The sequence below is a fragment of the Pongo abelii genome, chromosome 16 (assembly GCF_028885655.2).
Source record: "Pongo abelii isolate AG06213 chromosome 16, NHGRI_mPonAbe1-v2.0_pri, whole genome shotgun sequence".
In the NCBI taxonomy this organism is placed as follows: domain Eukaryota; kingdom Metazoa; phylum Chordata; class Mammalia; order Primates; family Hominidae; genus Pongo; species Pongo abelii.
Genome location: NC_072001.2, coordinates 31,601,964 through 31,624,707, shown reverse-complemented (window position 1 = coordinate 31,624,707; position 22,744 = coordinate 31,601,964). Strand labels below are relative to the sequence as shown.

At 41.0% G+C, this 22,744-nt stretch overlaps 1 protein-coding gene across 12 annotated transcripts in view; it reads right to left on the bottom strand.

Annotated features, from left to right (window-relative positions):
* TJP1 (tight junction protein 1) overlaps nt 1-22,744 on the bottom strand; it is a 267,513-nt gene that overhangs the window by 116,385 nt on the left and 128,384 nt on the right. For 4 of the 12 annotated variants that reach the window (XM_024232470.3, XM_002825223.5, XM_063716123.1 and 1 more), the window contains exon 1: nt 4,159-4,651. The exons of 6 other annotated variants lie outside the window; for them this stretch is intronic. In XM_024232470.3, the coding sequence (XP_024088238.2) occupies nt 4,159-4,185 (27 nt within the window). In that variant the 5' untranslated portion in view covers nt 4,186-4,651. Of the gene's footprint in view, nt 1-4,158; nt 4,674-22,744 lie in introns of those variants that run through there. 2 more of the 12 variants (XM_024232469.3, XM_024232471.3) reach the window with 2 other exon arrangements.

Below are 22,744 nucleotides of genomic sequence, written 5' to 3'. Positions count from 1 at the left end.
GGAGAGCATTTAGGACAAATACCTAATGCATGTGGGGCTTAAAACTTAGACGATGGGTTGATAGGTGCAGCAAACCACCACGGCACACGTATACCTATGTAACAAACCTGCACATTCTGCACATGGATCCCAGAACTTAAGATAAAATTAAAAAAAAAAAAAAAAAGCCCACTGTGTTTCACTTGATACAATATATCAATTCCTTGGTATCATGTAAATCAGTGTAACAGTAAAAAATGACATAGATCATTTTCATACTAACTTACATTATAATTTCAGATAGCCACAGCGGGCAATACTACTATTCCCGAGACTTACCAAAAACATAAGTATTCAGCAAAATCTAATAAACATACACAATAGCACAATCTTAAATTTTATTGCTTCCTCCAAAGGGAAATAGCTTGAAAACACAGAAGCCACTGAAACTTCCTTCAGCCACTTTTCTGTAATTCAACCAATGAAATCGTTTCTTACAATGATTCATACCACTTTCTTACACATTTAAACAATTCTTTGGTGACGCAGAGAACCACCCTAATTCTTGTTTTTCAACTTTCTAATAATCTTAAATCAAGTACACCAGTAAACAAAATTCTGATTGCGAATGCAGACGTATATCACACATATAAAAAACGTTTTTTACCTTTATTTATTTATTTGAGACAGTCTCTCGCTCTGTTGCCCAGGCTTGAGTGCAGTGGTGCAATCTTGGCTCAATGCAACCTCTGCTTCCCGGGTTCAAGCGTTTCTCTTGCCTCAACCTTTCCATTAGCTGGGACTACAGGCGCCCGCCACCAGGCCCGGCTTTTTTTTTGTATTTTTAGTAGAGACGGGGTTTCACCATGTTGGTCAGGCTGGTCTTGAACTCCTGACCTCGTGATCCGCCCCCCCCCCCCCGCCTCACAAAGTGCTGGGATTACAGGCGTGAGCTACCGCACCCGGCCACGTTTTTTCCTTCATTACTTTTTGTTTTTGAGACCGAGTCTCACTTTGTCACCCAGGCTGTAGTGCAGTGGCCCCGATCTCAGCTCACTGCAACCTCCACCTCCCAGGTTCAAACAATTCTCCTGCCTTAGCTTCCCAAGTAGCTGGGATTACAGGCACGTGCCACCATGCCCGGCTAATTTTTGTATTTTTAGTAGAGACGGGGTTTCACCATGTTGGCCAGGCTGGCCTCGAACTCCTGACCTCAAGTGATCCGCCCGCCTTTATTTCTTTAGTATCATGCATGGAGGATTCTTTTCAATCTAGGTACATACATATTTTTAAGTAGTACTCTACATTTTCTTCTACTATTTTAGAATTTTTATTGCTCTTTGTCATTTAGATTTCCTGTGATTTTTTTTAGCCTATGAGGCAGAAAACATTTTTAAAAAATGGATAACCAATAGTCCTAGCACCATATATTGAACAAGCCACTTTCTCCAATAGTCTACAATATTATTTTTTACCACATATTCGTAGTTTTCCACCTTGCTGGCTAAATGAACTTAAAAGTTACCGTATCTCTGTGTTTCAATTTCTTCACCAAAAAGTAGAGATAATAGTTCACTTCACAGGGTTACTGTGAGAATTAAATAAATTTAGCACTCAGAACAATACTTGACATGCAATAATACCGATGATCATAATTACTAAAAACCCATAAATGCACAGATGTTTCTGGACCTCCCTGGTTCCTGAACTGACGGGCTGCTTTAAATGACTGTGAATTTCTAACAAGTTTCCTGATCGGGCCTTCTTTTTCCAAAATTTTGTGGCTATCATTTTATCAGGTAGGTTTTCTTATCAATATGTCAAGTTTTCTACAATACGACACTAGAAGACACTGACTTGGGGAAAATTAGTAAATTCTACAACAGTGACTGTCTCCATCCAGAAAATACGTTGTTTCATCTCGTTTATTCAGATCTCACTTTATGTCCTTCATTAAGACTCCAGTAGCTCACCAATATTTGTTATATTTATTTCTAGGTAGTCTTTTTAGAGATACATTTAGTAGTATATATCAGAATTTAAACTGCACATAGCCTTTGCCTCGGTAATTCCATTTTTAAGAATCTGATATACAGTAATATATGTGTACAGATATAAAAAGGCTAACATTCCAAGAGCAAAATCCTGGAAACAAATGTCTATCAATAAAGCAAAGATAATCTAAACAGCAGCATATTCATAGGATGACAAACTATTCAACCATTACAAAGAAAACCGAATCAAAAGCACTGGCTTATTAGGCAGGAGTTTCCCAAACTATCATGCTAAAACAAAAACAGCGAGCTTCCAAATTAATGTTGCCTTTTTTTTTTTTTAAACTGAAGGGAGGGTGGGGAAAACAAAAGCATCATATGTAAAGCACTGAGTCCAGCCTGGCTCTTAGTAAGCATTTTAATCACCTTCAAAAATTAAATGTGACTTACAGAAACAGGTCACTGAATATTATTTCATTTCACCTATTCATTTATGGCCTGTTTTGCTCTATATAAAATTCTGAGGTGGCTCCATAATACAGCATCTTAAAAAAAAGCTTTCAACTTGCCTTTTACTCGTAAATATTTAGAAGGCAAAAAACGTCCCTACAATGTAATATTTAACGAGTGATGCTTTTCAATATGCCATACAAATCTCAATACTATAATTCAGAAGTACTTCTCCTCCTTTTAAATCACCTTACTGTGGCAATCCATTGAAAACGTATTTCTCTCCATATTTGAAATAATCTCTTAAAAGTGTGTTGTCTTGCATATTAAGTACCAGAGATCACACTTCAGGAACAAAGTGACATTCTGCGTAATACGGAAACAAAGCCTTTCCTCCAAGGAAAGGAAACCCCAGAAAAGACAAATAATGGGAGTTTATTTTAAAACCAAAGCAAAATGTTGCCTTTTATCCTAAATCTCTGGATCAAGTTTTACCTTTAGATTGTTCTTCCTCAATATAAGGTCAAAAGGTACAAGTTAAATTTTTCTTAAACGAAGAATACTATATCCCTTAAAACAATCTATTCATTAGTAAGTGTAACCGCTAGCTTCTCCCAGCCAGCAAACAAGCTTCTGTGAGAGTTCAAAAGTTTCAGAGGCATAGTATTCCTGCTCCCAGATGTTACGAGTAAGCATTTCAAACAAAAATACACACATAAAACCACTACCTGCCCAAGTATCTCGATACTATTTGAAGTAATGAATTGATATTCTTTAAAGGGCAGATTTTTACTCCTCACATTTCTGTATTCCTTTGTTTGAAATAACAAGTACTACTTTATGATGAAAAAACTAATATACAAAATGGGAGAAGGATTCTAGCTGTTTTTCAAGAACTTTGGCTTTTTAATGTAATACACAACTTAGTTTCAAAGCAATGGGAAAACGGAATAATATTTCAGAGCCCATGGGAAAAATAACAGGAAAAATGTTACTTTTTTTTGGCTGAACTCACCGGTCTTTACTAATTTTTAAGAGCTCATCTTATTGTTCATTCGTAGGAATACTTTGTATTACTTTTGAAAGTTTAATTCAAGTTAAATCATTAAATGTTAAAGATGTTATTTTCAAAGTTACCTTAAATAAGTAATACAGCATGAAAAAAACCCGACCTACTACGCCTCACAGGCTGAGTGGAGTGTTTTGCAGTCTCAATGCCTTATCACTGGCGTGCGCATACCGCAGGGAGTGACATCAGATCGAAACTACAGGGTTTCGCCGGGGACCAACCACTCCTCCAAAGACAGCAGCTCCCGGCCAGCTGGAGGTGGCACCCCAAGCCCCGACCCGCCGAGGGCCGGCTGGCGGCCGCCGAACCCTCACTGGAGCGGAGTTTCTCCGCGAGGGACCTGTTGCGCGTCCCCGCCCTCAGCGAGCCGCAGCTAGACATAGGCGCCGGCAGCTAGGCACAGGCGCCGACAGCTATGCACCTGCCCAGGACGGCAGCCGGGCGCCCGCAGCCCCCTCCCCGGCCGCCCCCAGCGCGGCCCGCGCCGCCCCCGCCCGAGGGGCTCGCCGCGGCCCGCTGCCCGCGGCCCCGCTCCAGCCCTGCCCACCCCGCCGCCCCGGGGCCCAGGTAGCCACGGGCGAGGGAGGGCGGGACGCGGACCAGATGCCGGTGGGCGGGCGGCGGCGCTCGGCCCGGTCTGGCCCTGGCGGCCGCGGAGGCGCTCACCTTGGCGGCCGCAGCTCTGGCGGACATCTTGTCTCTCTCCAGCGCCGCGCGAGGCTCCTCGGACCCGAAACTCCGCGGCGCCGGCCCGCCCGCTCCTCACGCCACAGCCCAAATAAACATCTCCCGAGAGCGAGCGGGGCAGGGGCGGGGGCGGCCGGAAGGGCCCGGCCCAAGGGGAGGGAATTCAACTCGGACAAAAGTCCGGAAAGCGCCCGCCCCGCCCGGGTCTTCTCCACGGGGCGCGCCCGACCGGCACCTCCCTCCGAGCGCGGCCACCCGCTCGGCCTCCCGCAGCTTTCGCAGCCCGGCCACGTCGGCCTCCCCCAGTCGCCCGCCAGTCAGCAGCACTCGTGGCCTCCAGGCGTCTCCTCGGAAGCCGGCTTCCGCACGTAACTTCCCGGGAACCGGCGGCCGCCAAGGAACGCGTCGTCCGCTGGCTCAGCCGGCGCCGGCAACTCAGCGGCCACGCAAACCTGCCGGCCCGGCCCACTGAGCATGCCCGGCCCGGCGGGGGCGGGGCTGGACGAGGCGAGGCGGGGCGGGGCGGGGCGGGGGCGGGGCCGCGGCGGGGGAGGGGGCGGGGCGAGCGGCCGGGGTCCGACCCCAAGCGCGGAAGGAAAAGCCGGGTAACCCAAGTAACTTGGAAGACAGTTTCCGCTGCCGTGCGAGTCTTCCTGTTTGTTTTTATCCAAGGTCCAGCAAAATTCGCCCCCAAGGAGAAAGCGCCTGTGCACCAAAGCTTTCCTTAAGAGACTTGTCCACTTGCTCCTCGACAAGCCACGCCATATGAGCCCCATGCATGAGTGCGGCTGGAAAGGCCTGCAGAGCCGATACCCGACAGTTGTTTCCTTCACTGGGCAAACAGCATGGTCACGGCTGTCACCGCGTGCCTCGGCGTTGTTCCCAAGGAAAGCGGAATGCATTTTCTGCAAGGCGCGTCATGGCTTTTATCTCCGAGGAGCTCCGGCAGGGTCAGAAGCCTTGCTGTCGTTCACCAGTGCCGACTGCCAAGGCTGAAACTGGTGATGAGGTCATGGGCACCCGGAGGCAGCAGCCTGAGAAACACCCTAGAGACCTGTGACATCTCGGCCCACACCCCACATTAGACCTCAAGATATATCCAAAGTCTCTTTCCCGCCCATCTAGACAGGAATCTTGGAAAGTTTATTTTTGGCCATGAAGATTGCTGAAATTCTTGTTGACTGAACGGGTCAGGCTGCCCTGCATTCCAAACGCTGTCCCTCCAACTCAAAGTTGGGCAGAAAAGGGTGTAAACACGTGCAGTCCATGGTCCAGTTTAATCAGCCACTACACAAACTTCCCAAAATGTTGACGGGTTTGCTAAACACCAAGGAACATGGTAAGAAACCATTCCTAGCCTCACTAATCTATACTTGTAAATGTAGAGGTCTTCAAAAATGCCAGAAATTTTTAGTAACATCAATGATAACATCTTTAAAGTATCTGGTATAGTGCCACAACCGGCACAGAAGAAATGGAAGAAATCATAAACATCAGGCTTTAGACAATGGTTTTCTCTTTAGAATTCAACTGTATGAAAAGAACAAATTTAACAAAGAAGTATGTGTAGATGATACATAAGTATCAATTAAGGCTTCTAAGTAAAGTGCCACACATCTTGCAACCCAAAGCTATCTGAACTAGAAAAGAGCCTTCTGCAAACCAAACCCATATTCCTTTTTGTTCTTCATAAAAATGGTTAAAGTCATTTTTGTTTTAAAGTCATGTTGTAATTGTTTTGCTTTTGGACAAAGTATTATTTATTCTTTTAAGAAATGTGGGCCAGGCGTGGTGGCTCACGCCTGTAATCCCAGCACTTTGGGAGGCCGAGGCGAGCGGATCACGAGGTCAGGAGTTCGAGACCAGCCTGGCCAATATGGTGAAACCCCGTCTTTATTAAAAATACAAAAATTAGCCTGGTGTGGCACGTGTCTGTAGTCCCAGCTACTCGGGAGGCTGAGGCAGAAGAATCACTTGAACCCGGGAGGCAGAGGTTGCAGTGAGTCCAGATCGTGCCACTGTACTCCAGCCTGGGCAACAGAGCAAGACTCCGTCTCAAAAAAAAAAAAAAAAAAAAGGTGGCCAGGCGTAGTTGCTCACGCTTATAATTCCAGCACTTGGGGTCGTGCGCAGTGGCTCACGCCTGTAATCCCAGCACTTGAGAGACCAAGGCAGGCAGATCACTTGAGGTCAGGAGTTCGAAACCAGCCTGGCCAACATGGTGAAACCCCATCTCTACTAAAAATAGAAAAGTAGCTGGGCATGGTGACAAACGCCAGTAATGCCAGCTATTCGGGAGGCTGAGGCAGGAGAATCGCTTGAACCCGAGAGGTGGAGTTTGCAGTGAGCTGAGATCGTGCCGTTGCACTCCAGCCTGGGCAACAAGAGTGAAACTCCGTCTCAAATCATCATCATCATCATCATCATCATCATTATCATCATCATCATCATCCCAGCACTTCGGGAGGCCAAGACCAGAGGATTCCTTGAGGCCAGGAGTTTAAGACCAGCCTGGGAAACAGTGAGACCCCATTAAAAAAAAAAAAAATAAAAAATTGTGATTAAATTTCCTCATGTGCAAACACCATTTAAAAAGGTTTGGGAGGTATTTTTTAATTTTAAAAGGTGATGAAAGACCTTTCACATTATCTTTACCATTTAAGAAGATGTGCAATTGCATAACCTGCCTAGAACTAGGTGTGGTGTCTTTAATAGCACCTAAATCTAGAGACAGTATCTACAAATGCACTGACATTTTTCACTTTTCCTTATTTGTCACTTTTACAAGTTGCCCAATGTGTAATTTAAATGCTAGATTGCAACTATTTGTCACTAATTAAAAATAGTTATATATTTAACAGTTTTACCTTTGCCATGGTTTAAAAAATGAAATCAAACAAAAATATTTCATCTTGAGAATACTATTCTTTAAAAGTTATATTCAGTATTTCAGTGACTAATAGTATCACTTTAAAAATTTTCAGTGGTATTTTTAATATCTAAATTAAACTTCATAAAGTCTGTTCTTTAAATAAACAAGAAAAGGTTTTTATCATCTGTAAAATAAAGGTAAAACACTGTTGCCAACAATTAAAAACAAAGCTTTATTCCTACAGTTTATTTTTAGGTAGGTGCTTTGATAACAAGTGGAAAGTATAAAGCATAATCTGAAAGAATCACCCCTTTAACAATTAAACAGTTTATCCATGGAACACCAAAAAAGTATTTTCTGACTTTTATGCTTACACATGCATGTCATAATAGCTCCTCTAGATCAATATGGGAAGAAATACAAGTTAATTAAGGATTCTCATTTAGAGTTACAATAATGTTTAACCACAAATCTCTTTCGATTGTACAGATTTATCTTATTTCTGATCATCTCTGCAACTAAACAGGAAACTAAAAAAACCACAACACTTAAAAGACAACTTCCTGTGGGATTTTTGGTGTCTGCGGCTCAGAATGAAAAAAGCATTATGTGTGCAAAATCTTTACACATTTTAGATAGAACTACTTAATAAAACAGCCTTGACCAAATGAACAACTATATCCATACCTAATTTGTATATATGTATATGTATGGTTTTAATTGCAAAAAAGATCCTTAGGAAAGCATATTTATGTTATTTTTACATGAACTGTGAGTTTACGCTTGACACACAAAGAGGAAGTATTTATTTACGGTAGTGAAGCATTAGACAATCTCGATAATGTCAGAGAAGAGAATATATACAAAATATTAGAAGGAGAAGAACTTTATCAAGATGTTATAACAACCAAAAGTAATCCTGATTCCACTCCTATGCCATACCATTAAAGATTCTAAAAATTGTTACAGAATTTTCCTCTGCCAATAAAGTCATGTAACAATGTTAAATGGGGGAAAGATTCTTTTAAGGCTCATAATGTTTCTAAATTTCATAGACCAGCAAAAATTTTAAAACCATCTTAGAGGTGCAATACAGGAGTACCAACTTTTTAATCTTATAAAGTAAAAACATTTTAAAACAAACATTATAAACTGTATATGTAAAGATAATTAAAATGGCAAATTTTATATTATGTGCATATTACCACAGTTTAGAAATACAAAAAGAAAGCTATTACCAACACCATTTCTTTTTTTTTTTTTTTTGAAAAAAGAAGACATAAACACTAAAAAACAAGTCTTTTTAAATTCAGTTCAGTATACAGAAAGTTATTCCTCGAAAGAATTCCTCCTTTGGGGCTACCCTTACCTCTGACTGGGGCAAGGTGGAGCTTTCTTTTTTCAGAGTCCCAAATATTGCGCAACCAGGCAGGTCGGAAGCTCCATAAATCCATGACTGGAATCCAGGCAGGCTGGCATACAGGCCTCTGGCTCATCCCTGAGCGGTTTGTCCTCCATTCTTGACAGCTCCTCCACTCTGATCTATACTTTCCTGTGATTCCTTTAAGACTCCCTCCCCAGCCCAGGCAAAACATCTCATCTTATAATCCACAGAGAAAACAGACATTAAGGAATAGAAACTCCCTTCCCTTCCTGCCAAAACACTGACAAGTCTACCCTGGGCATCCGCTTTTCCTCTCCATCTTCCCCCCAAGGGTTACGAATTCCATCTTGGGGGGCTGACCCTCTCAGCTATGTCCTCTTTCTGTATCATCTTCATCCTGTCATTAGCTAATGAATTCTACCTCTGAGAATTCAAGCTTCCTCTAGTGTTTCCCATCATAAACACAGTCAGGGCTCCCCAGGCTACCTACCAAGGTGTGCACTACTGCAGGTGTACAAGACCCCAGGGAAGAAGGGCTTGCAGCTGGGGTTTAATGTGGTTGCTGTCTTGAATCGTAAGGACTTTCATTTTGGATTTGTGTTTTGTAAGTGAAGGTCAATGGGAAAATGAGGCACACACTGGGGGACTGGGGCCTCTGCTCTCACAGGGTCCTGTCACCTCCTAGGAGGGTATCTGAGCTGCCCGCTCCCACAGCTCTGGATACCCTTGCTGGTCTTCTCCCACTCTGCTCCACTGCCACTGCTGAAAGGGATCCAAGCAAGGTGTGGGGTTTGAGTATGCATACCTACAGCATCTTGAGTGCACAAAAGCCCCAAACAGGCAGTATCACTTTCTGTCTGGTGGCTGCCTGGCTGGAGGCCATCTCTTGGTGAGGGTGAGCCTTTGGCCCAGCCCGGATTCCAGATCCAGTCATGGAGGTTTAAGGATCCTTGGTGGTTACCATCTGCTGTGGGTTGCAGCAATAGGCCCGTGGCTCAAAGTCCCCAGACCCTGTCCCCAGCAGGGCATTTAGGTCAGGAGGTTTGCATGAATGTCATCACAGCAAGCTATCACGCCCAGCACACATTAGTGGGACCCCAGGGCCCTATGAGGGTCTGTACTTGCTCTGATTACCCACCCCCAATCCTCTAGGGCCCCAGGGCCAGAGTGTTCCCTGGGCTGTTTCCCTGCCTGGGGATGGAATCCTCTCCCTCCTTCCAGCCTTCCCGAGTCTGGCTGTGTTCAGTCTCTTCTAGCCAGCTTGAGGCATCCTCCAGGGACAAGCCACAAAATATAAACTGTGTAATTTCATTGACTCCGCATGAGTTAAATATTCTGAAATTTGCATTTAAAACTGGTGTTGCACAATATAAACAGTAAAATTCATGCTGATAATTCACATTTTTAATTGTTCTTTACTCTGAACGTGAAATAGTGCATAAAAAACATGACAAGTCAGGATGGAAACCCTGGAAGAAAAGAAAAAGCTTTATGTGTACCTTTAATGACACTTTTTTCCTCCCTTTGAAACAAAGGGCCCCTAGATTATAGAGGCAGCTCTGAGTCCACCTCTTCCTGCAGATACTGTTCTGTCAGTTTGTGACAAGCTTCTCAAGAGTCGTCTGCCACAACTAGGTCTTTCTGTTGTGAATGCATGCCCAGGTCTTTTGGCATTCTTCCCCCTCCCCACTTTAATTTCACAAGTAATACTGGCATACAGTCCTTCTGTAAAAGATTCATGCAATTGATATATTTTTTAAAGTCCAACAGAACAATATCCACTACATTCCCATTCCTATAATTACCCAGGAATACTATGATCTAAGCCTAACTAGAGAGTGTATTTCCAGATCACTTTCTGTATATTTATTTACGTGATATGTGTGCGTGGAGACAGAGAAGGAGAGAGAGAGAGAATATAAGAATATAAGAATGTATGGTTTTGTGTGTTTTAAACTAATGATAGACAATATTTATATTCTAACTTTTTAATGTAATATTTCACCTTGGAGATTATATCAAATAATGAAAATCTGCTTCATCATTTTAAAATGGCTGTTTAGTATTCCATAATATGGGTGCATTATAGTTTATCAAACTAAGATTATTTCTATTATAATGTCACAACAACAAAAAAATATATATATATCTTTTTGTACACATGTATAAGTATTTCTCTAGGAGAGACATCCAAAAAGGAATTTTCTGGGTTACAGAATATGCTTACTTAAAAAAAAAATTTCACTGATACTGCCAAATTGCCCTCTAAGAAAACCAGATCAACTTATTTTGTTTCCTCCCCTCCCCCTATATGAACACTTGATAATATTAATCTTTTGTAGTTTCACCTATCTGGTAGACAACAATGGTATATCACTTGCCTATTACATCACTTACCCATTTTGCTCTATCAGGTTATTTCTTTTAATTTGTTAACACGTATTCTTTTGAACTGAATGAATTCTGAGTCTTTTTTTTTTTTTGAGGTGGAGTCTTACTCTGTTGCCCAGGCTGGAGTGCAGTGGCTTGATCTCTGCTCACTGCAACCTCTGCTTCACGGGTTCAAGAGATTCTCCTGCCTCAGCCTCCTCAGTAGCTGGGATTACAGGAGCCTACCACAATGCCTGGCTAGGTTTTTTTTTTTTTTTTTTTTTGTATTTTTAGTAGAGACAAGGTTTCACCATGTTGGCCAGGCTGGTCTTGAACTCCTGACTTTAAGTGATCCTTAAGAGGCCTCAGCCTCCCTAAGTGCTGAGATTACAGGCATGAGCCACCATGCTGGGCCCCAATTCTAAGTCTTGGCACTTGGCCGGCTCTATGTGTGTGTGTTAAGTACATAAGTACAATTTATTTCAGAATAAGTTTAGCTTTACAGAAAAGTTGCAAAGATAGTACAGAGAGTTCCTGTATACCCTTTACCTGACTTCCCCTAATATTAATATCTTGCATAACTATGGGACATTTGTTGAAAACTAAACGATTAACATGGGTACAGTATAATTAAATTGCATCAAGTTCTGCCTGTTTTAACTCTTTAATTTCTCTTATATGCTTCCAGTTTTGCCAATTCCTCCTACTTTCCAAATCTTGTGAAAACTATTTTGGACATGTTACTTTCGAGCCTCTGGACTTTCATAAACTTAGGTGTGTGAGGGTGCCTGGAGGAGGCAGAGCATAAATACAAAAGTCACACAGAGGGTCCATGTGGAATTTCACATTTCTGATTCAGTTCAGGAAACTTTTTTCCTGATGCTCACCTTTATGAAAGAACTGCTGTGAGACATTTCTGAGCCTCAAACACTAAGGGGAGAGTAGAAGAAATTTACATCTCTTTAGATTAGAGTCTGTCCTCCCAAGATGGCAGGGAGTACCAAATTCATTGCCTTAAAAAAAAAAAAAAAAACCAGATTTCTTAAAAGCAGCAGAAGACTCCCCCAGAGTATAATGTTTGCATTTTTTTAATAATGTGTGTGTTATAAAACCTTTATAATAAGTCTTTCAAAACAAATAAATGTAAAATACAGAAAAATTAGTAGAACTTTGTAAAACACTGCATTTTAAAAAGAGGTAACTATATTTTTTATTTTAAAAATGTTTTAAAGGACGATAAATACACATCTGTAAAAAGAAACACTGGAAGGAAAACTGAGAACAAGTAATAATGGTTACTTTTAGAGGAGACAGAGGGCAGCAATGATATAAGACTTTTCTAGATATGCCCTATAAACCACTTTGGCTCTAGAAACAAAAATTCTTACATCAAAAAAAAAAAAATACAATGAAATAAAAAAAAAAAGCCATCTCTAAAAGCTGAAAACAAATTGAAGCAAGAAAATCAATTTACATTAAATCAGTGACCTAACTATATAGATAAAAGAATTATTTCCAATGACACTAGCATATTCTAATGAAAGTGGCACTGTAAAAAAATCTTAAATTTAATTCAGTAGTCTTTTAGTAATAACACTATTACTTTGAAACTGCTCTATATATATGTGTACATTAAAACTGTTACATATTCATTAGCATGTCATCTAATAAGTATACATGTCAGAATAATATTTATATGATAAATGTATAATAATTATATATAATGTATTGTCTAATATATGATGTAATATATATTAGTACGTTTTATGTCTATTAGCAATTAACACACATCAATTTATATGAACATTACCATACTATGTATATAATAGTTTTGAAGCTAAATATAAATATATAAGAATTTCAAAGTAATATTAACATTATTATATATTAGTGTATAATAATGCTAATATTACATATTATTACACTAATATATAAATGTATGTTAATTTTGTTAGAAACCAAGATTTTCTGTTTAAGAGAAAAGAGAAACAAGTATAAAATAAAAAAAGTTAAGTAAAAATTTTGCAATTCTAGTTTAAGTTGAAAAATTCAGCATTAATTTTTTTTTTAATATAATTCCTAACTCTGGCCATTGAAAAGGACTGGGAGTAATGGAAACTCAATAGCAAAGAATACTCCTAATGTCCGTATTGTAATCTCCAACTAGGAACAGCTGATTACAGGTCTGGAGCAAGAAATATACAAGATAATCTTGGGACATTTTGGGCCAGAAAACAAGGAAGTTCTCAAAGAATAATGAATCAAAAGGATACAGAAGCCAACAACAAGTAGCTCCTATTGGCCAAAGATGATACAATTTGATCCGCAAAAGAAAAGAAACAAAGGAAGAAAAGAAAAAGAATGCACCTGACTGAAAAACCCTGAATATCTAAAACCCATTAATTCACAAAAACAAAAAAGAGCACGAAAGCAAGAGAGCCCCCAAAACAATAACCTATTGAACACCCCTGGATAAAACTTGGGAACCAAGTCCGTACTCTGTAAGCTGTCAATTAAAAGAGGAGAATATATTTTGTATGAACTTTATTTCAGATAGCCAAATAACTCTAATTGCTGAGGGAAAGTTTTTCTTAATAAATCTGGAAGGAATTATAGAAAATCATCATCCTGTACTACTTAATGAAATAACAGATTCAGGCAGTGATCATCAAAGGATCAAATGATCAATCTTAGCATCACTGAAAGCAAGACAAGCAAACATTCATGCCTCCCATGTGAGGCAATTGGAAGCACACAGTACCATCTATAAAGGATTCCTGCCAAAAAGTGAAACCTGAATGAAATCCGGTCTACAGGGCTAATGTACATAAACAGAAATACAAGGGAAGAAGGTGCAAGTTAAATGACTCCAAAGGCAAGCTTAACAGACAGATGTGGGAGGGTCTATATAGGAAAAGAGACCCCATTTTAAAAACAAGTTAATAAAAAAGAAAAGGAAAATGGGACTGCTGTGGATTTTATGTGGATTTCTTTTCAAATCTACTCACTGTAAAACGACATTTTAAAGATAACTAGAGAAATTTGATTATGGACTGAGTGTTAGATAGGACCTAGATGTGACAATGGCATCATGACTACATAAGGAAGGGACCCCTTTTTAGGAGATGCATGTTGAAATATTTAGAGTTGAAATGACATGTTTGGGATTTGCTTTTAAATAGTTTAGCAAAGAGAAAAATAAAAAATAGAGGCGGCAAATGTAGCAAAATATTCAAAACTGGTGAATCAGGCGATGAGCACATGGAGGGTTTATTGTATTATTAATCTTTCTTTGGAGTATGTTTAAATATTGGTGTACATTTGACAGTTCTTTATCACTCAAATCAACAACATAAAAACTGAAATATTTATGTCAGCTAAAATAGGTAGATTGTAAATAATTGCCATACATTATTCCTGTCCCTGTTTGGATGTGCCACTGTGGCTCTTCTCATCAACAGATGGAGTCTTTTCTTCCATCCCTTGAATCTGGTCAGCAGTGAGAACTGCTTTAGTTAAAGGGTAAACATGACACAAGCAGAGGCTTGAAAAGCACTAGGGCAGTGGGGCTGCTGAGAGCCCTGAGCCTACCACAGGAGAAGCTCAGACTAGCTTGCTGGAGAGGTCACGTGGAAAAGAAATGAGAGACCCTGGCTGAGGGTCTGCCAACCTGTAGACATATGAGTGAGGGAATTGTAGACCACACAGCCCCAGCCAAGGGGCCCACAAACTGACTGCATCTTCAGAGTCAGCCCAGGCAAGTCTAGCTGTCTGAGCCAGATTTGCCGACCCACACAATTATGATCGTTTTTTAATATGCTAAATACTGAGGTGGTTTGTTACATGGCAATGACTGACTAATACATAAGGATAAACCTATAGAAGTACTATAGACATGCAGAAGACTGTCTTAGCTTCTTAGCACTGTGAGGGACATGCCATGTACTCAATAAGGGTGTCTGAATGGGAATTCCATGTCACTAGAAAATGGTATATATGGAAACTGTCTAAAGGCAATGGAAGGCTTAGGTAGACTACTTCCTTTTGTATATATGAAGTGCTATAAAACCAAGTAGTTACTCCACTGACAGAGGCAGATGTGGGAAGATAAACTATGTAGAACTTTTTTCCTTGGAAGACTAAAAAGGTCTGGCTCTGCCTCTGGTCAACTATGACCAGACACTACAGAAACAGTCACTGAGTTTGCTGGCAGATGGCCTGGCCTTTCTCCCCTGACACAATTCTGCAACCCAAGTGGCCAGTGTGTGGAGAGAGCACACATCCCCGTGAGAGGCCGCCTAGCCTTTCCTCCCCAGCACACATCCCCGTGAGAGGCCGCCTAGCCTTTCCTCCCCTAAGGGCCACACTGGGCCACCCTAGCACACATCAACTTGGCTGGCACACTTTCCAGCAAAGCAGATTCCACTCTGTGTACTCTGAGAACAAATCATGTTTCCTCCTTACCAGAAGTTTTTGCTTGCAAATGTTGGATCCAGGTATAAGGATTAATGAGGGAATATTTAGAGTGCCACAAAAAAAAATTCTATATAGAAGCCACAGAAGTACATGTGGATCTTCTAGTAGAGGTATTTTTTACTAAAAGAAAATATCAAAACATTTTCACCTTAAAAAGCTCAAGTAAATCTGATCAATTTAGCAGAATCACATAATTTATAATAATATACGTATAAGGGTTGTGTAGTTAATCTTAGTATCATTAGCAAAATACTGTACTTACAAAAGAAAAATTCAAAATAGTTAAATATTTCTCCATAATAGTAGCTATTTAATTGGAAAATTTTTTGTTTTCTTTGAGACAGAGTCTCACTCTGTCACCCAGGCTGGAGTGCAGTGACATAGTCTCAGCTCACTGCAACCTCTGCCTCCCGGGTTCAAGCAATTCTTGTGTCTCAGCCTCCCGAGTAGCTGGAATTACAGGTGCACACCACCACATCTGGCTAATGTTTGTATTTTTAGTAGAGATGAGATTTAGCCATGTTGGGCAGGCTAATCTTGAACTCCTGACCTCAAGTGATCTGCCTGCTCTGGCCTCCCAAAATTGCTAGGATTACAGGTGTGAACCACCACACCCGGCCTACTTGGAAAGTATTTTTAAATTAATTGATACTTTAATCTTTGATGAATATAGCTATTTTCAGTACATTAAAATGACTACTCACACAATGCCACCCACATTTACATGCTAATTTATCCAACCTCCTCATTTATATTTTTAAAGATGCAATATAATTTTTCTAAGTGTATATATATATATATATTTTTTTTTTTTTTTTTTTTTTTTTTTTTTGAGACGGAGTCTCGCTCTGTCACCCAGGCTGGAGTGCAGTGGCGCGATCTCGGCTCACTGCAAGCTCCGCCTCCCGGGTTCATGCCATTCTCCTGCCTCAGCCTCCTGAGTAGCTGGGACTACAGGCGCCCGCCACCACGCCTGGCTAATTTTTTGTATTTTTAGTAGGGACGGGGTTTCACCATGTTAGCCAGGATGGTCTCAATCTCCTGACCTCATGATCCGCCTACCTCGGCCTCCCAAAGTGCTAGGATTACAGGTGTGAGCCACTGCGCCCAGCTGTAAGCATATTTTTTAAAGCATAAGAATCTTGTGAGTAAATGGGGATTTTTTTTTTTTTTTTTTTTGAGACGAAGTCTCACTCTGTCGCCCAGGCTGGAGTGCAGTGGCGAGATCTCGGCTCACTGCATCCTCCGCCTCCCAAGTTCAAGCAATTCTCTGCCTCAACCTCCAGAGTAGCTGGGATTACAGGCGGGTGCCACCTGCCAAGCTAATTTTTGTATTTTTGGTAGAGACAGGGTTTCACCATCGTGGCCAGGCTGGTCTTGAACTCCTGACCTCATGATCCACCCGCCTTGGCCTCCCAGAGTGCTGGGATTACAGGCATGAGCCACTGCGCCGGGCCTGAGGATGTTTTATACTATTTTGCAGTAGCAAACTTCTATCCAGTAAATGTTTCAAATACCTTTTTGAACCATGACTTTGGAGTTAACATTATTCAATAAGGTTAATGACACAAAAAGATAATTAAATATGGTGAATGGAAGGAATAGACAGTAAAAGCTAAGAAAAATTGGTGGCAGCTTCATTATTTGTGAAACTAAACTTGAAGGGGACAAATTAAAACTTGCAGCTGAGCTTAAAGTGCAGCAAAAACCGGCAGAAACCAGGGCCCCACAGGGATTCTGCGCTTTGGGGAGAACTTCTGTTCTCCTGCTCCTGTTTTATCCTGTTTTGTCTTTCTGAAAAGGCAACACAAAGAGCTGAGGAAAAGCCAATAGATTCATTATCATTCTACCTAATAATAAAATAATGTTCTCTTAACAAAGTGTGGACACACATGGTGAAGGCATCAGAAAGAACCTGATGCAAATAATCTGGAAAAGGTCTTTTGGGAATGAAGTTTCCTCATCTGCAGAATGGGGGAGGGGTGATGAGAGGGGCTTGTTGGGGGCCAGGAGAAGTGGGCTGGATGAATTCCAAGATACTTTATAGCTATAACTTTCAGTGATCTAGGTTAAAAGCTGAAGATCTTTTTCATCCCTGACTATGAGGCCAATGTGAGATGTGGTTATCTGTAGGTCTTACAGTGCTTATTACAAAACTATATATTAATACTTTGTTTCCATGAAAAGCTCTAATTTTAAATGTGTGTAATTTTAAATGTGATTAATATTTCTGTAACAGAGTGCATATTATATGAAAATCAAAAGTTTTATAAAAGCTGGGCACATTTAAAAACATACAAAATCCCAGCTCAGCTTAAGTATATGGTTGCAAGAGTGTGTGTTTTCAAAGGGTGGGGCTTCCTGTCTCTGGATTGTTTGGAAACATTCTGACAAAGCCAAATTCATTTCACTGATATCCTGAATGCAGCAAGGAACTGGTGCCTAAAATAGCACAAAATTGCCTGTAGTCCCAGCTACTGGCGAGGCTGAGGTGGGAGGATCACCTGACCCCAGGAGGTTGAGGCTGCAGTGAGCTATGATCGCGCCACTGCACTCCAGCCTAGGCCACAGGGCGAGACCCTAGCTGCAAAAAAACAAAACAAGAAGCACAAAACATGATATTCGCACATGTAGAATCAGTTTAAGTCAACTAAGAAATGTGATAAACACCCAAAAGATTTCAAATCTGTATTCTCTAAATCCTTTTGAGAGAGTCTCCACAATTAGCTGGACTGGAAAACTTAGCAACATTTAGCATACTTTTCGGTCACTTATTCATTCATTCTTTTTTTAGCTATTCAACAAATAGGTAAATAGATGGATGGGGAAAGAGAGAGAGAGGGAGAGGGAGAGAGAGAGAGACAGAGACAGAGAGAAAGAGAGAGACAGAGAGATAGAGAGGAGATGGATACTTCTTACTACATGCCAGAAACAATTTCTTTTAAAATTTTTCCAGTTTTTTTCTTCTTTAACTTCATACTCCCTTTGTCTCACTCTTGTCTTTGTCGGGTATGATTATTCAAGAATACATTTAAATTGTGGCACTAAATTCAGAGCACTCTCTTAGTAGGGAGAAAACACAACCACTGTGGTGTCAGGAGGGGAAGTAAATGTGTGAGCAGCTTGGTACACTCTTCACTATCCTCACCTCAAAGGAAATACAAAGGTGGATCAGGAAGCCAGTTTCAACTAGACTTACTGCTGCTTCTTGCTGACACTATTGTTACGTTATTTGTGGGATGATCAACTTTTTTTTTTTTTTTTGAGAGACAGTCTTGCTCTGTCGCCAGGCTGGAGTGCAGTTGCACGATCTCAGTTCACTGCAAGCTCCGCCTCCCAGGTTCACGCCATTCTCCTGCCTCAGCCTCCCGAGTAGCTGGGACTACAGGCGCCCACTACCACGCCTGGCTAATTTTTTGTATTTTAGTAGAGACGGGGTTTCACCATGTTGGCCAGGATGGTCTCCATCTCCTGACCTCGTGAACCGCCTGCCTTGGCCTCCCAAGTACTGAGATTACAGGCCTGAGCCACCGCGCCCAGCCGGGATGATCAACTTTTAAAGAGTCAACCTGGGACACAGTGATAATGACAAAAAACATAATAACATAACATATGGTCTGAATATCCCCCCAAATTCATGAGTTGAAACTTAATTGCCAATGTCATAGTATTATGAAGTGGGGCCTTCAGAGACTAAGTCACAGAGACAGAGCCCTCATGAATGAGATTACTGACCTGATAAAAGGGCTGGAGGGACAGAGATCACCCCTTTTTACCCATCCATCATTTTTCTGCCTCTGTCATGTAAGAAAACAGTCTTCCTCCCCTCTAGAGGATACAGCAACAAAGTGCCAACTTGGAAGCAGAGAGCAGCCCTCAAAGACACCAAACCCACTGGCACAGCCCCCTTGGACCTTGCAACCTCCACAACAGTGAGAAATAAATTTATACTGTCCATAAATTACCCAATCTATGATATTTTGCTATAGCAACACAAATGGACTAAGACAAACATAAAATAAGTAATTATACACGTGTTACTGCTTTAACACAGAAAAGATGTGGAGGTGAAATATATTATTCTGTATTACTTTCCTGTAACATAAATGTTATTATTTAAACAGAACAATAGAACTAGTTAATGATAGTAATTAATAGTAGAACAAATTAAGCAATGTGTGAGAAAAATATAACAATACTTTTAAATGTTTCTTTCTGTTCTCTGATACAGGAGTTTATTTTAACTATTTTTTTAAAAAGTCTTCCTAGCACTTTGGTAGGCCGAGGCTGGCGGATGACCTGAGGTCGGGAGTTCGAGAGCAGCCTGACCAACATGGAGAAACCCCGTTTCTACTACAAATACAAAATTAGCTGGGCGTGGTGGTGGGCACCTGTAATCCTAGCTACTCAGGAGGCTGAGGCAGGAGAATCACTTGAACCCAGGAGGCGGAGGTTGTGGTGAGCCAAGATCGCGCCGTTGCACTCCAGCCTGAGCAACAAGAGCGAAACTCCGTCTCAAAAAAAAAAAAAAAGTCTCTATTGGTTATTTAAATTTTGTAGGCTTTATATGTTGTGTATTCTTAACACATATAAATGTACGACTTTTACAAAGAAAACATAAATACAACATGGCTAATTTAAAAGATAGTACCTATATTTAGTAACAACAGCAAAAGATCATGTCCTGTTTCTTTCTGCCCCATGACACAGTGGGATATCTTTACTCTTTTTGTTTCCTTTTCCAATAACACTTCTTTCAACTGCCTGCAGTGGTAAGACATATCTCTTTTGACTTGTACCTCTGCTCTTCTCAAGCGCACAATACACTGATTCCTGGTATCGATCCAATGTGATGACATCAAGCTAAATATCCTCAAAAGCATCTGAGTGTGGAATACCTATAATTTTATTTCCTAGCAAGAATAGGTTTTTCGACTTAGGAGGATTCATTTCCAGCTCTCCAAAAACGTCCATCCCTTTGTTAATTAGGTTGTTAGCATCTATAAATTCATCATATAGGCTACGCATATATAAAATATCCACTGCTCTATAAAACTTTTTATTTTGAAACAATCGTAGATTAACAAGAAGTTGGCCAGGCGTGGTCGCTCACGCCTGTAATCCCAGCATTTTGGGAGGCTGAGGCAGGTGGATCACTGGAGGCCACGAGTTCAAGACTAGTCTGGCCAATATGGCAAAACCCTGTATCTACTAAAAATACAAAAATTAGCCAGGTGTGGTGGCGCACATCTATAATTCCAGCTACTCAGGAGGCTGAGGCATGAGAATTGCTTGAACCCAGGAGGCAGAGGTTGCAGTGAGCTGAGATTGCACCACCGCACTCCAGCCTGGGTGACGGAGTGAGACTCTGTCTCAAAAAAGCAAAATAAAACAAGAAGTTGCAAAGAAATGTACAGGGGAGTACAAGCTACCCACACCCAGCCCCTCCAATGTGAAGAATACCTTACGTAACTCTAGAACAATATTCAAACCAAGAAATTGACATTGGTACATTCCAAACATGTTATTCAGATTTCACCTGTTATACATGCACTCGTGTGTGTGTGTGTGTGTACGTGTAGTGTGTGCACAGCTCTCTGCAACTTTATTACAATGTAGTCTTTCTTGTATAACCATAACCACCACCACCACTGAGGGATTTAACTATGCCTTCACCACAAGACTCTCTCATGTTACTCCTTACAGCCTACACCCATCCTCTCTCCCCAGTCCCTAACCCCTGGAAACTACTAACCTGTTCTCCCTCTCTATAATTATGTTACTTCATGAACATTACATAAATGGAACCATACAGTACATAACCTGCTGGAATTATGTTTGTTCATCACCGTAACTTCCTTGAGGTTTATACAAGTTGTTGCATGTATCAATGGTTCCTTCCTTTTTATCAGCATAGTAGCCCACGGTAAAAATTCACCTTTTTTTTTTTTTGAGATGGAGTCTGACTCTGCCACCCAGGCTGGAGTGCAGTGGTGCAATCTTGGCTCACTGCAAGCTCCGCCTCCCAGGTTCATGCCATTCTCCTGCCTTAGCCTCCCAAGTAGCTGGGACTACAGGCGCCCGCCACCACTCCTGGCTAATTTTTTGTATTTTAACTAGAGACGGGGTTTCACTGTGTCAGCCAGGATGGTCTTGATTTCCTGACCTCGTGATCCGCCCACCTCAGTCTTCCAAAGTGCTGGGATTACAGGCATGAGCCACCGCGCCTGGCCTAAATTCACCTACTGAAGGACATTTGAGTGGTTTCCAAATTTCTTGCTATTATAAAAATAGTGGCTGGGTACAGTAGCTCATGCCCGTAATCCCAACACTTTAAGATGCCAAGGTAAGAGGATCACTTGAGCCCAGGAATTCAAGACTAGCCTGGGCAACATTGTGAGACCTCATCTCTACATTTAACAGTTTAAAAATTAGCAGGGTGTGGTGGTGTGCACCTGTAGTCCCAGCTACTCAGGAGGCTGAGGTGGAAGGATTGACCCTAAGAGGTAGAGGTTGCAGTGAGCTATGACTATGACACTTTACTCCAGCTTCAGTGACAGAGAGAGAACTTGTCTCTAAAAATAAAAATAAATAATAAAATAACAAGAAAAATATTATACAAAAACCATGAAACTGTTATGAACATTCCTGTACAAATCCCCATGTGAAAATAACTCCTCACTTCTCTGGAATAAATGCCTAAGAATTGAAATAATAAGTTGTATGGTAAATTCATTTTTTGTTTTGAAAGGAACTACCAAACTGTTTTCCAGTGTGGCTGTCTCATTTTATATTTCTACCACCAATGTAGGAGTGATCCAGTTTCTTTGCATCCTTGCCAACATATGATGTTTTCACTATTTTTTCACTCTAGCCATTCTGATTTGTGTGTAATGATACCTTGTGGTTTTATTAAGAATTTGCATTTCTTCAAAAGCTAATGACGTTGAACAGCTTTTCATGGGCGTACTTGCCACCACCTGCATGTCCCCTTTGATGAGGTGTGTGTGTTTTTTGTCCAGTTTCTAATCAGATTTTTTTAAACTACTGAGTTTTGAGAGGTCTTTATATATTTATGTGCAAGGACTTTGTTGAATATGTGGTTTGCTAATGCAGTATTTTCTCTCGTCTAGTTTGTTTTTCCATCCTTTCAGCAGGCTCTTTCCCAGAGCAAAGGTTGATTTTGATGTGTTCTAATTGATCAGTTTTTCCTCTTATGGATTGTTTTTGGCATCAAGTCTAACAGGTCTTCACCCAGTCCTAAGTCCTCTCTCTTATGAATTTTCTAGAAGTTTTATAGTTTCACATTTAAGTTTGTCCATCATTTTTAAACACTCTGAAGAGATGTTATTAAGTTAAACGTCTCTTTCTCAGGTTGGGCAAGAGGGAAGAAATGTAGGTGAGGATAGACGAAGGGGTGGTAAGAAAGGGTGATGGAAGACAGGCTCAGCAAACTATCCTGT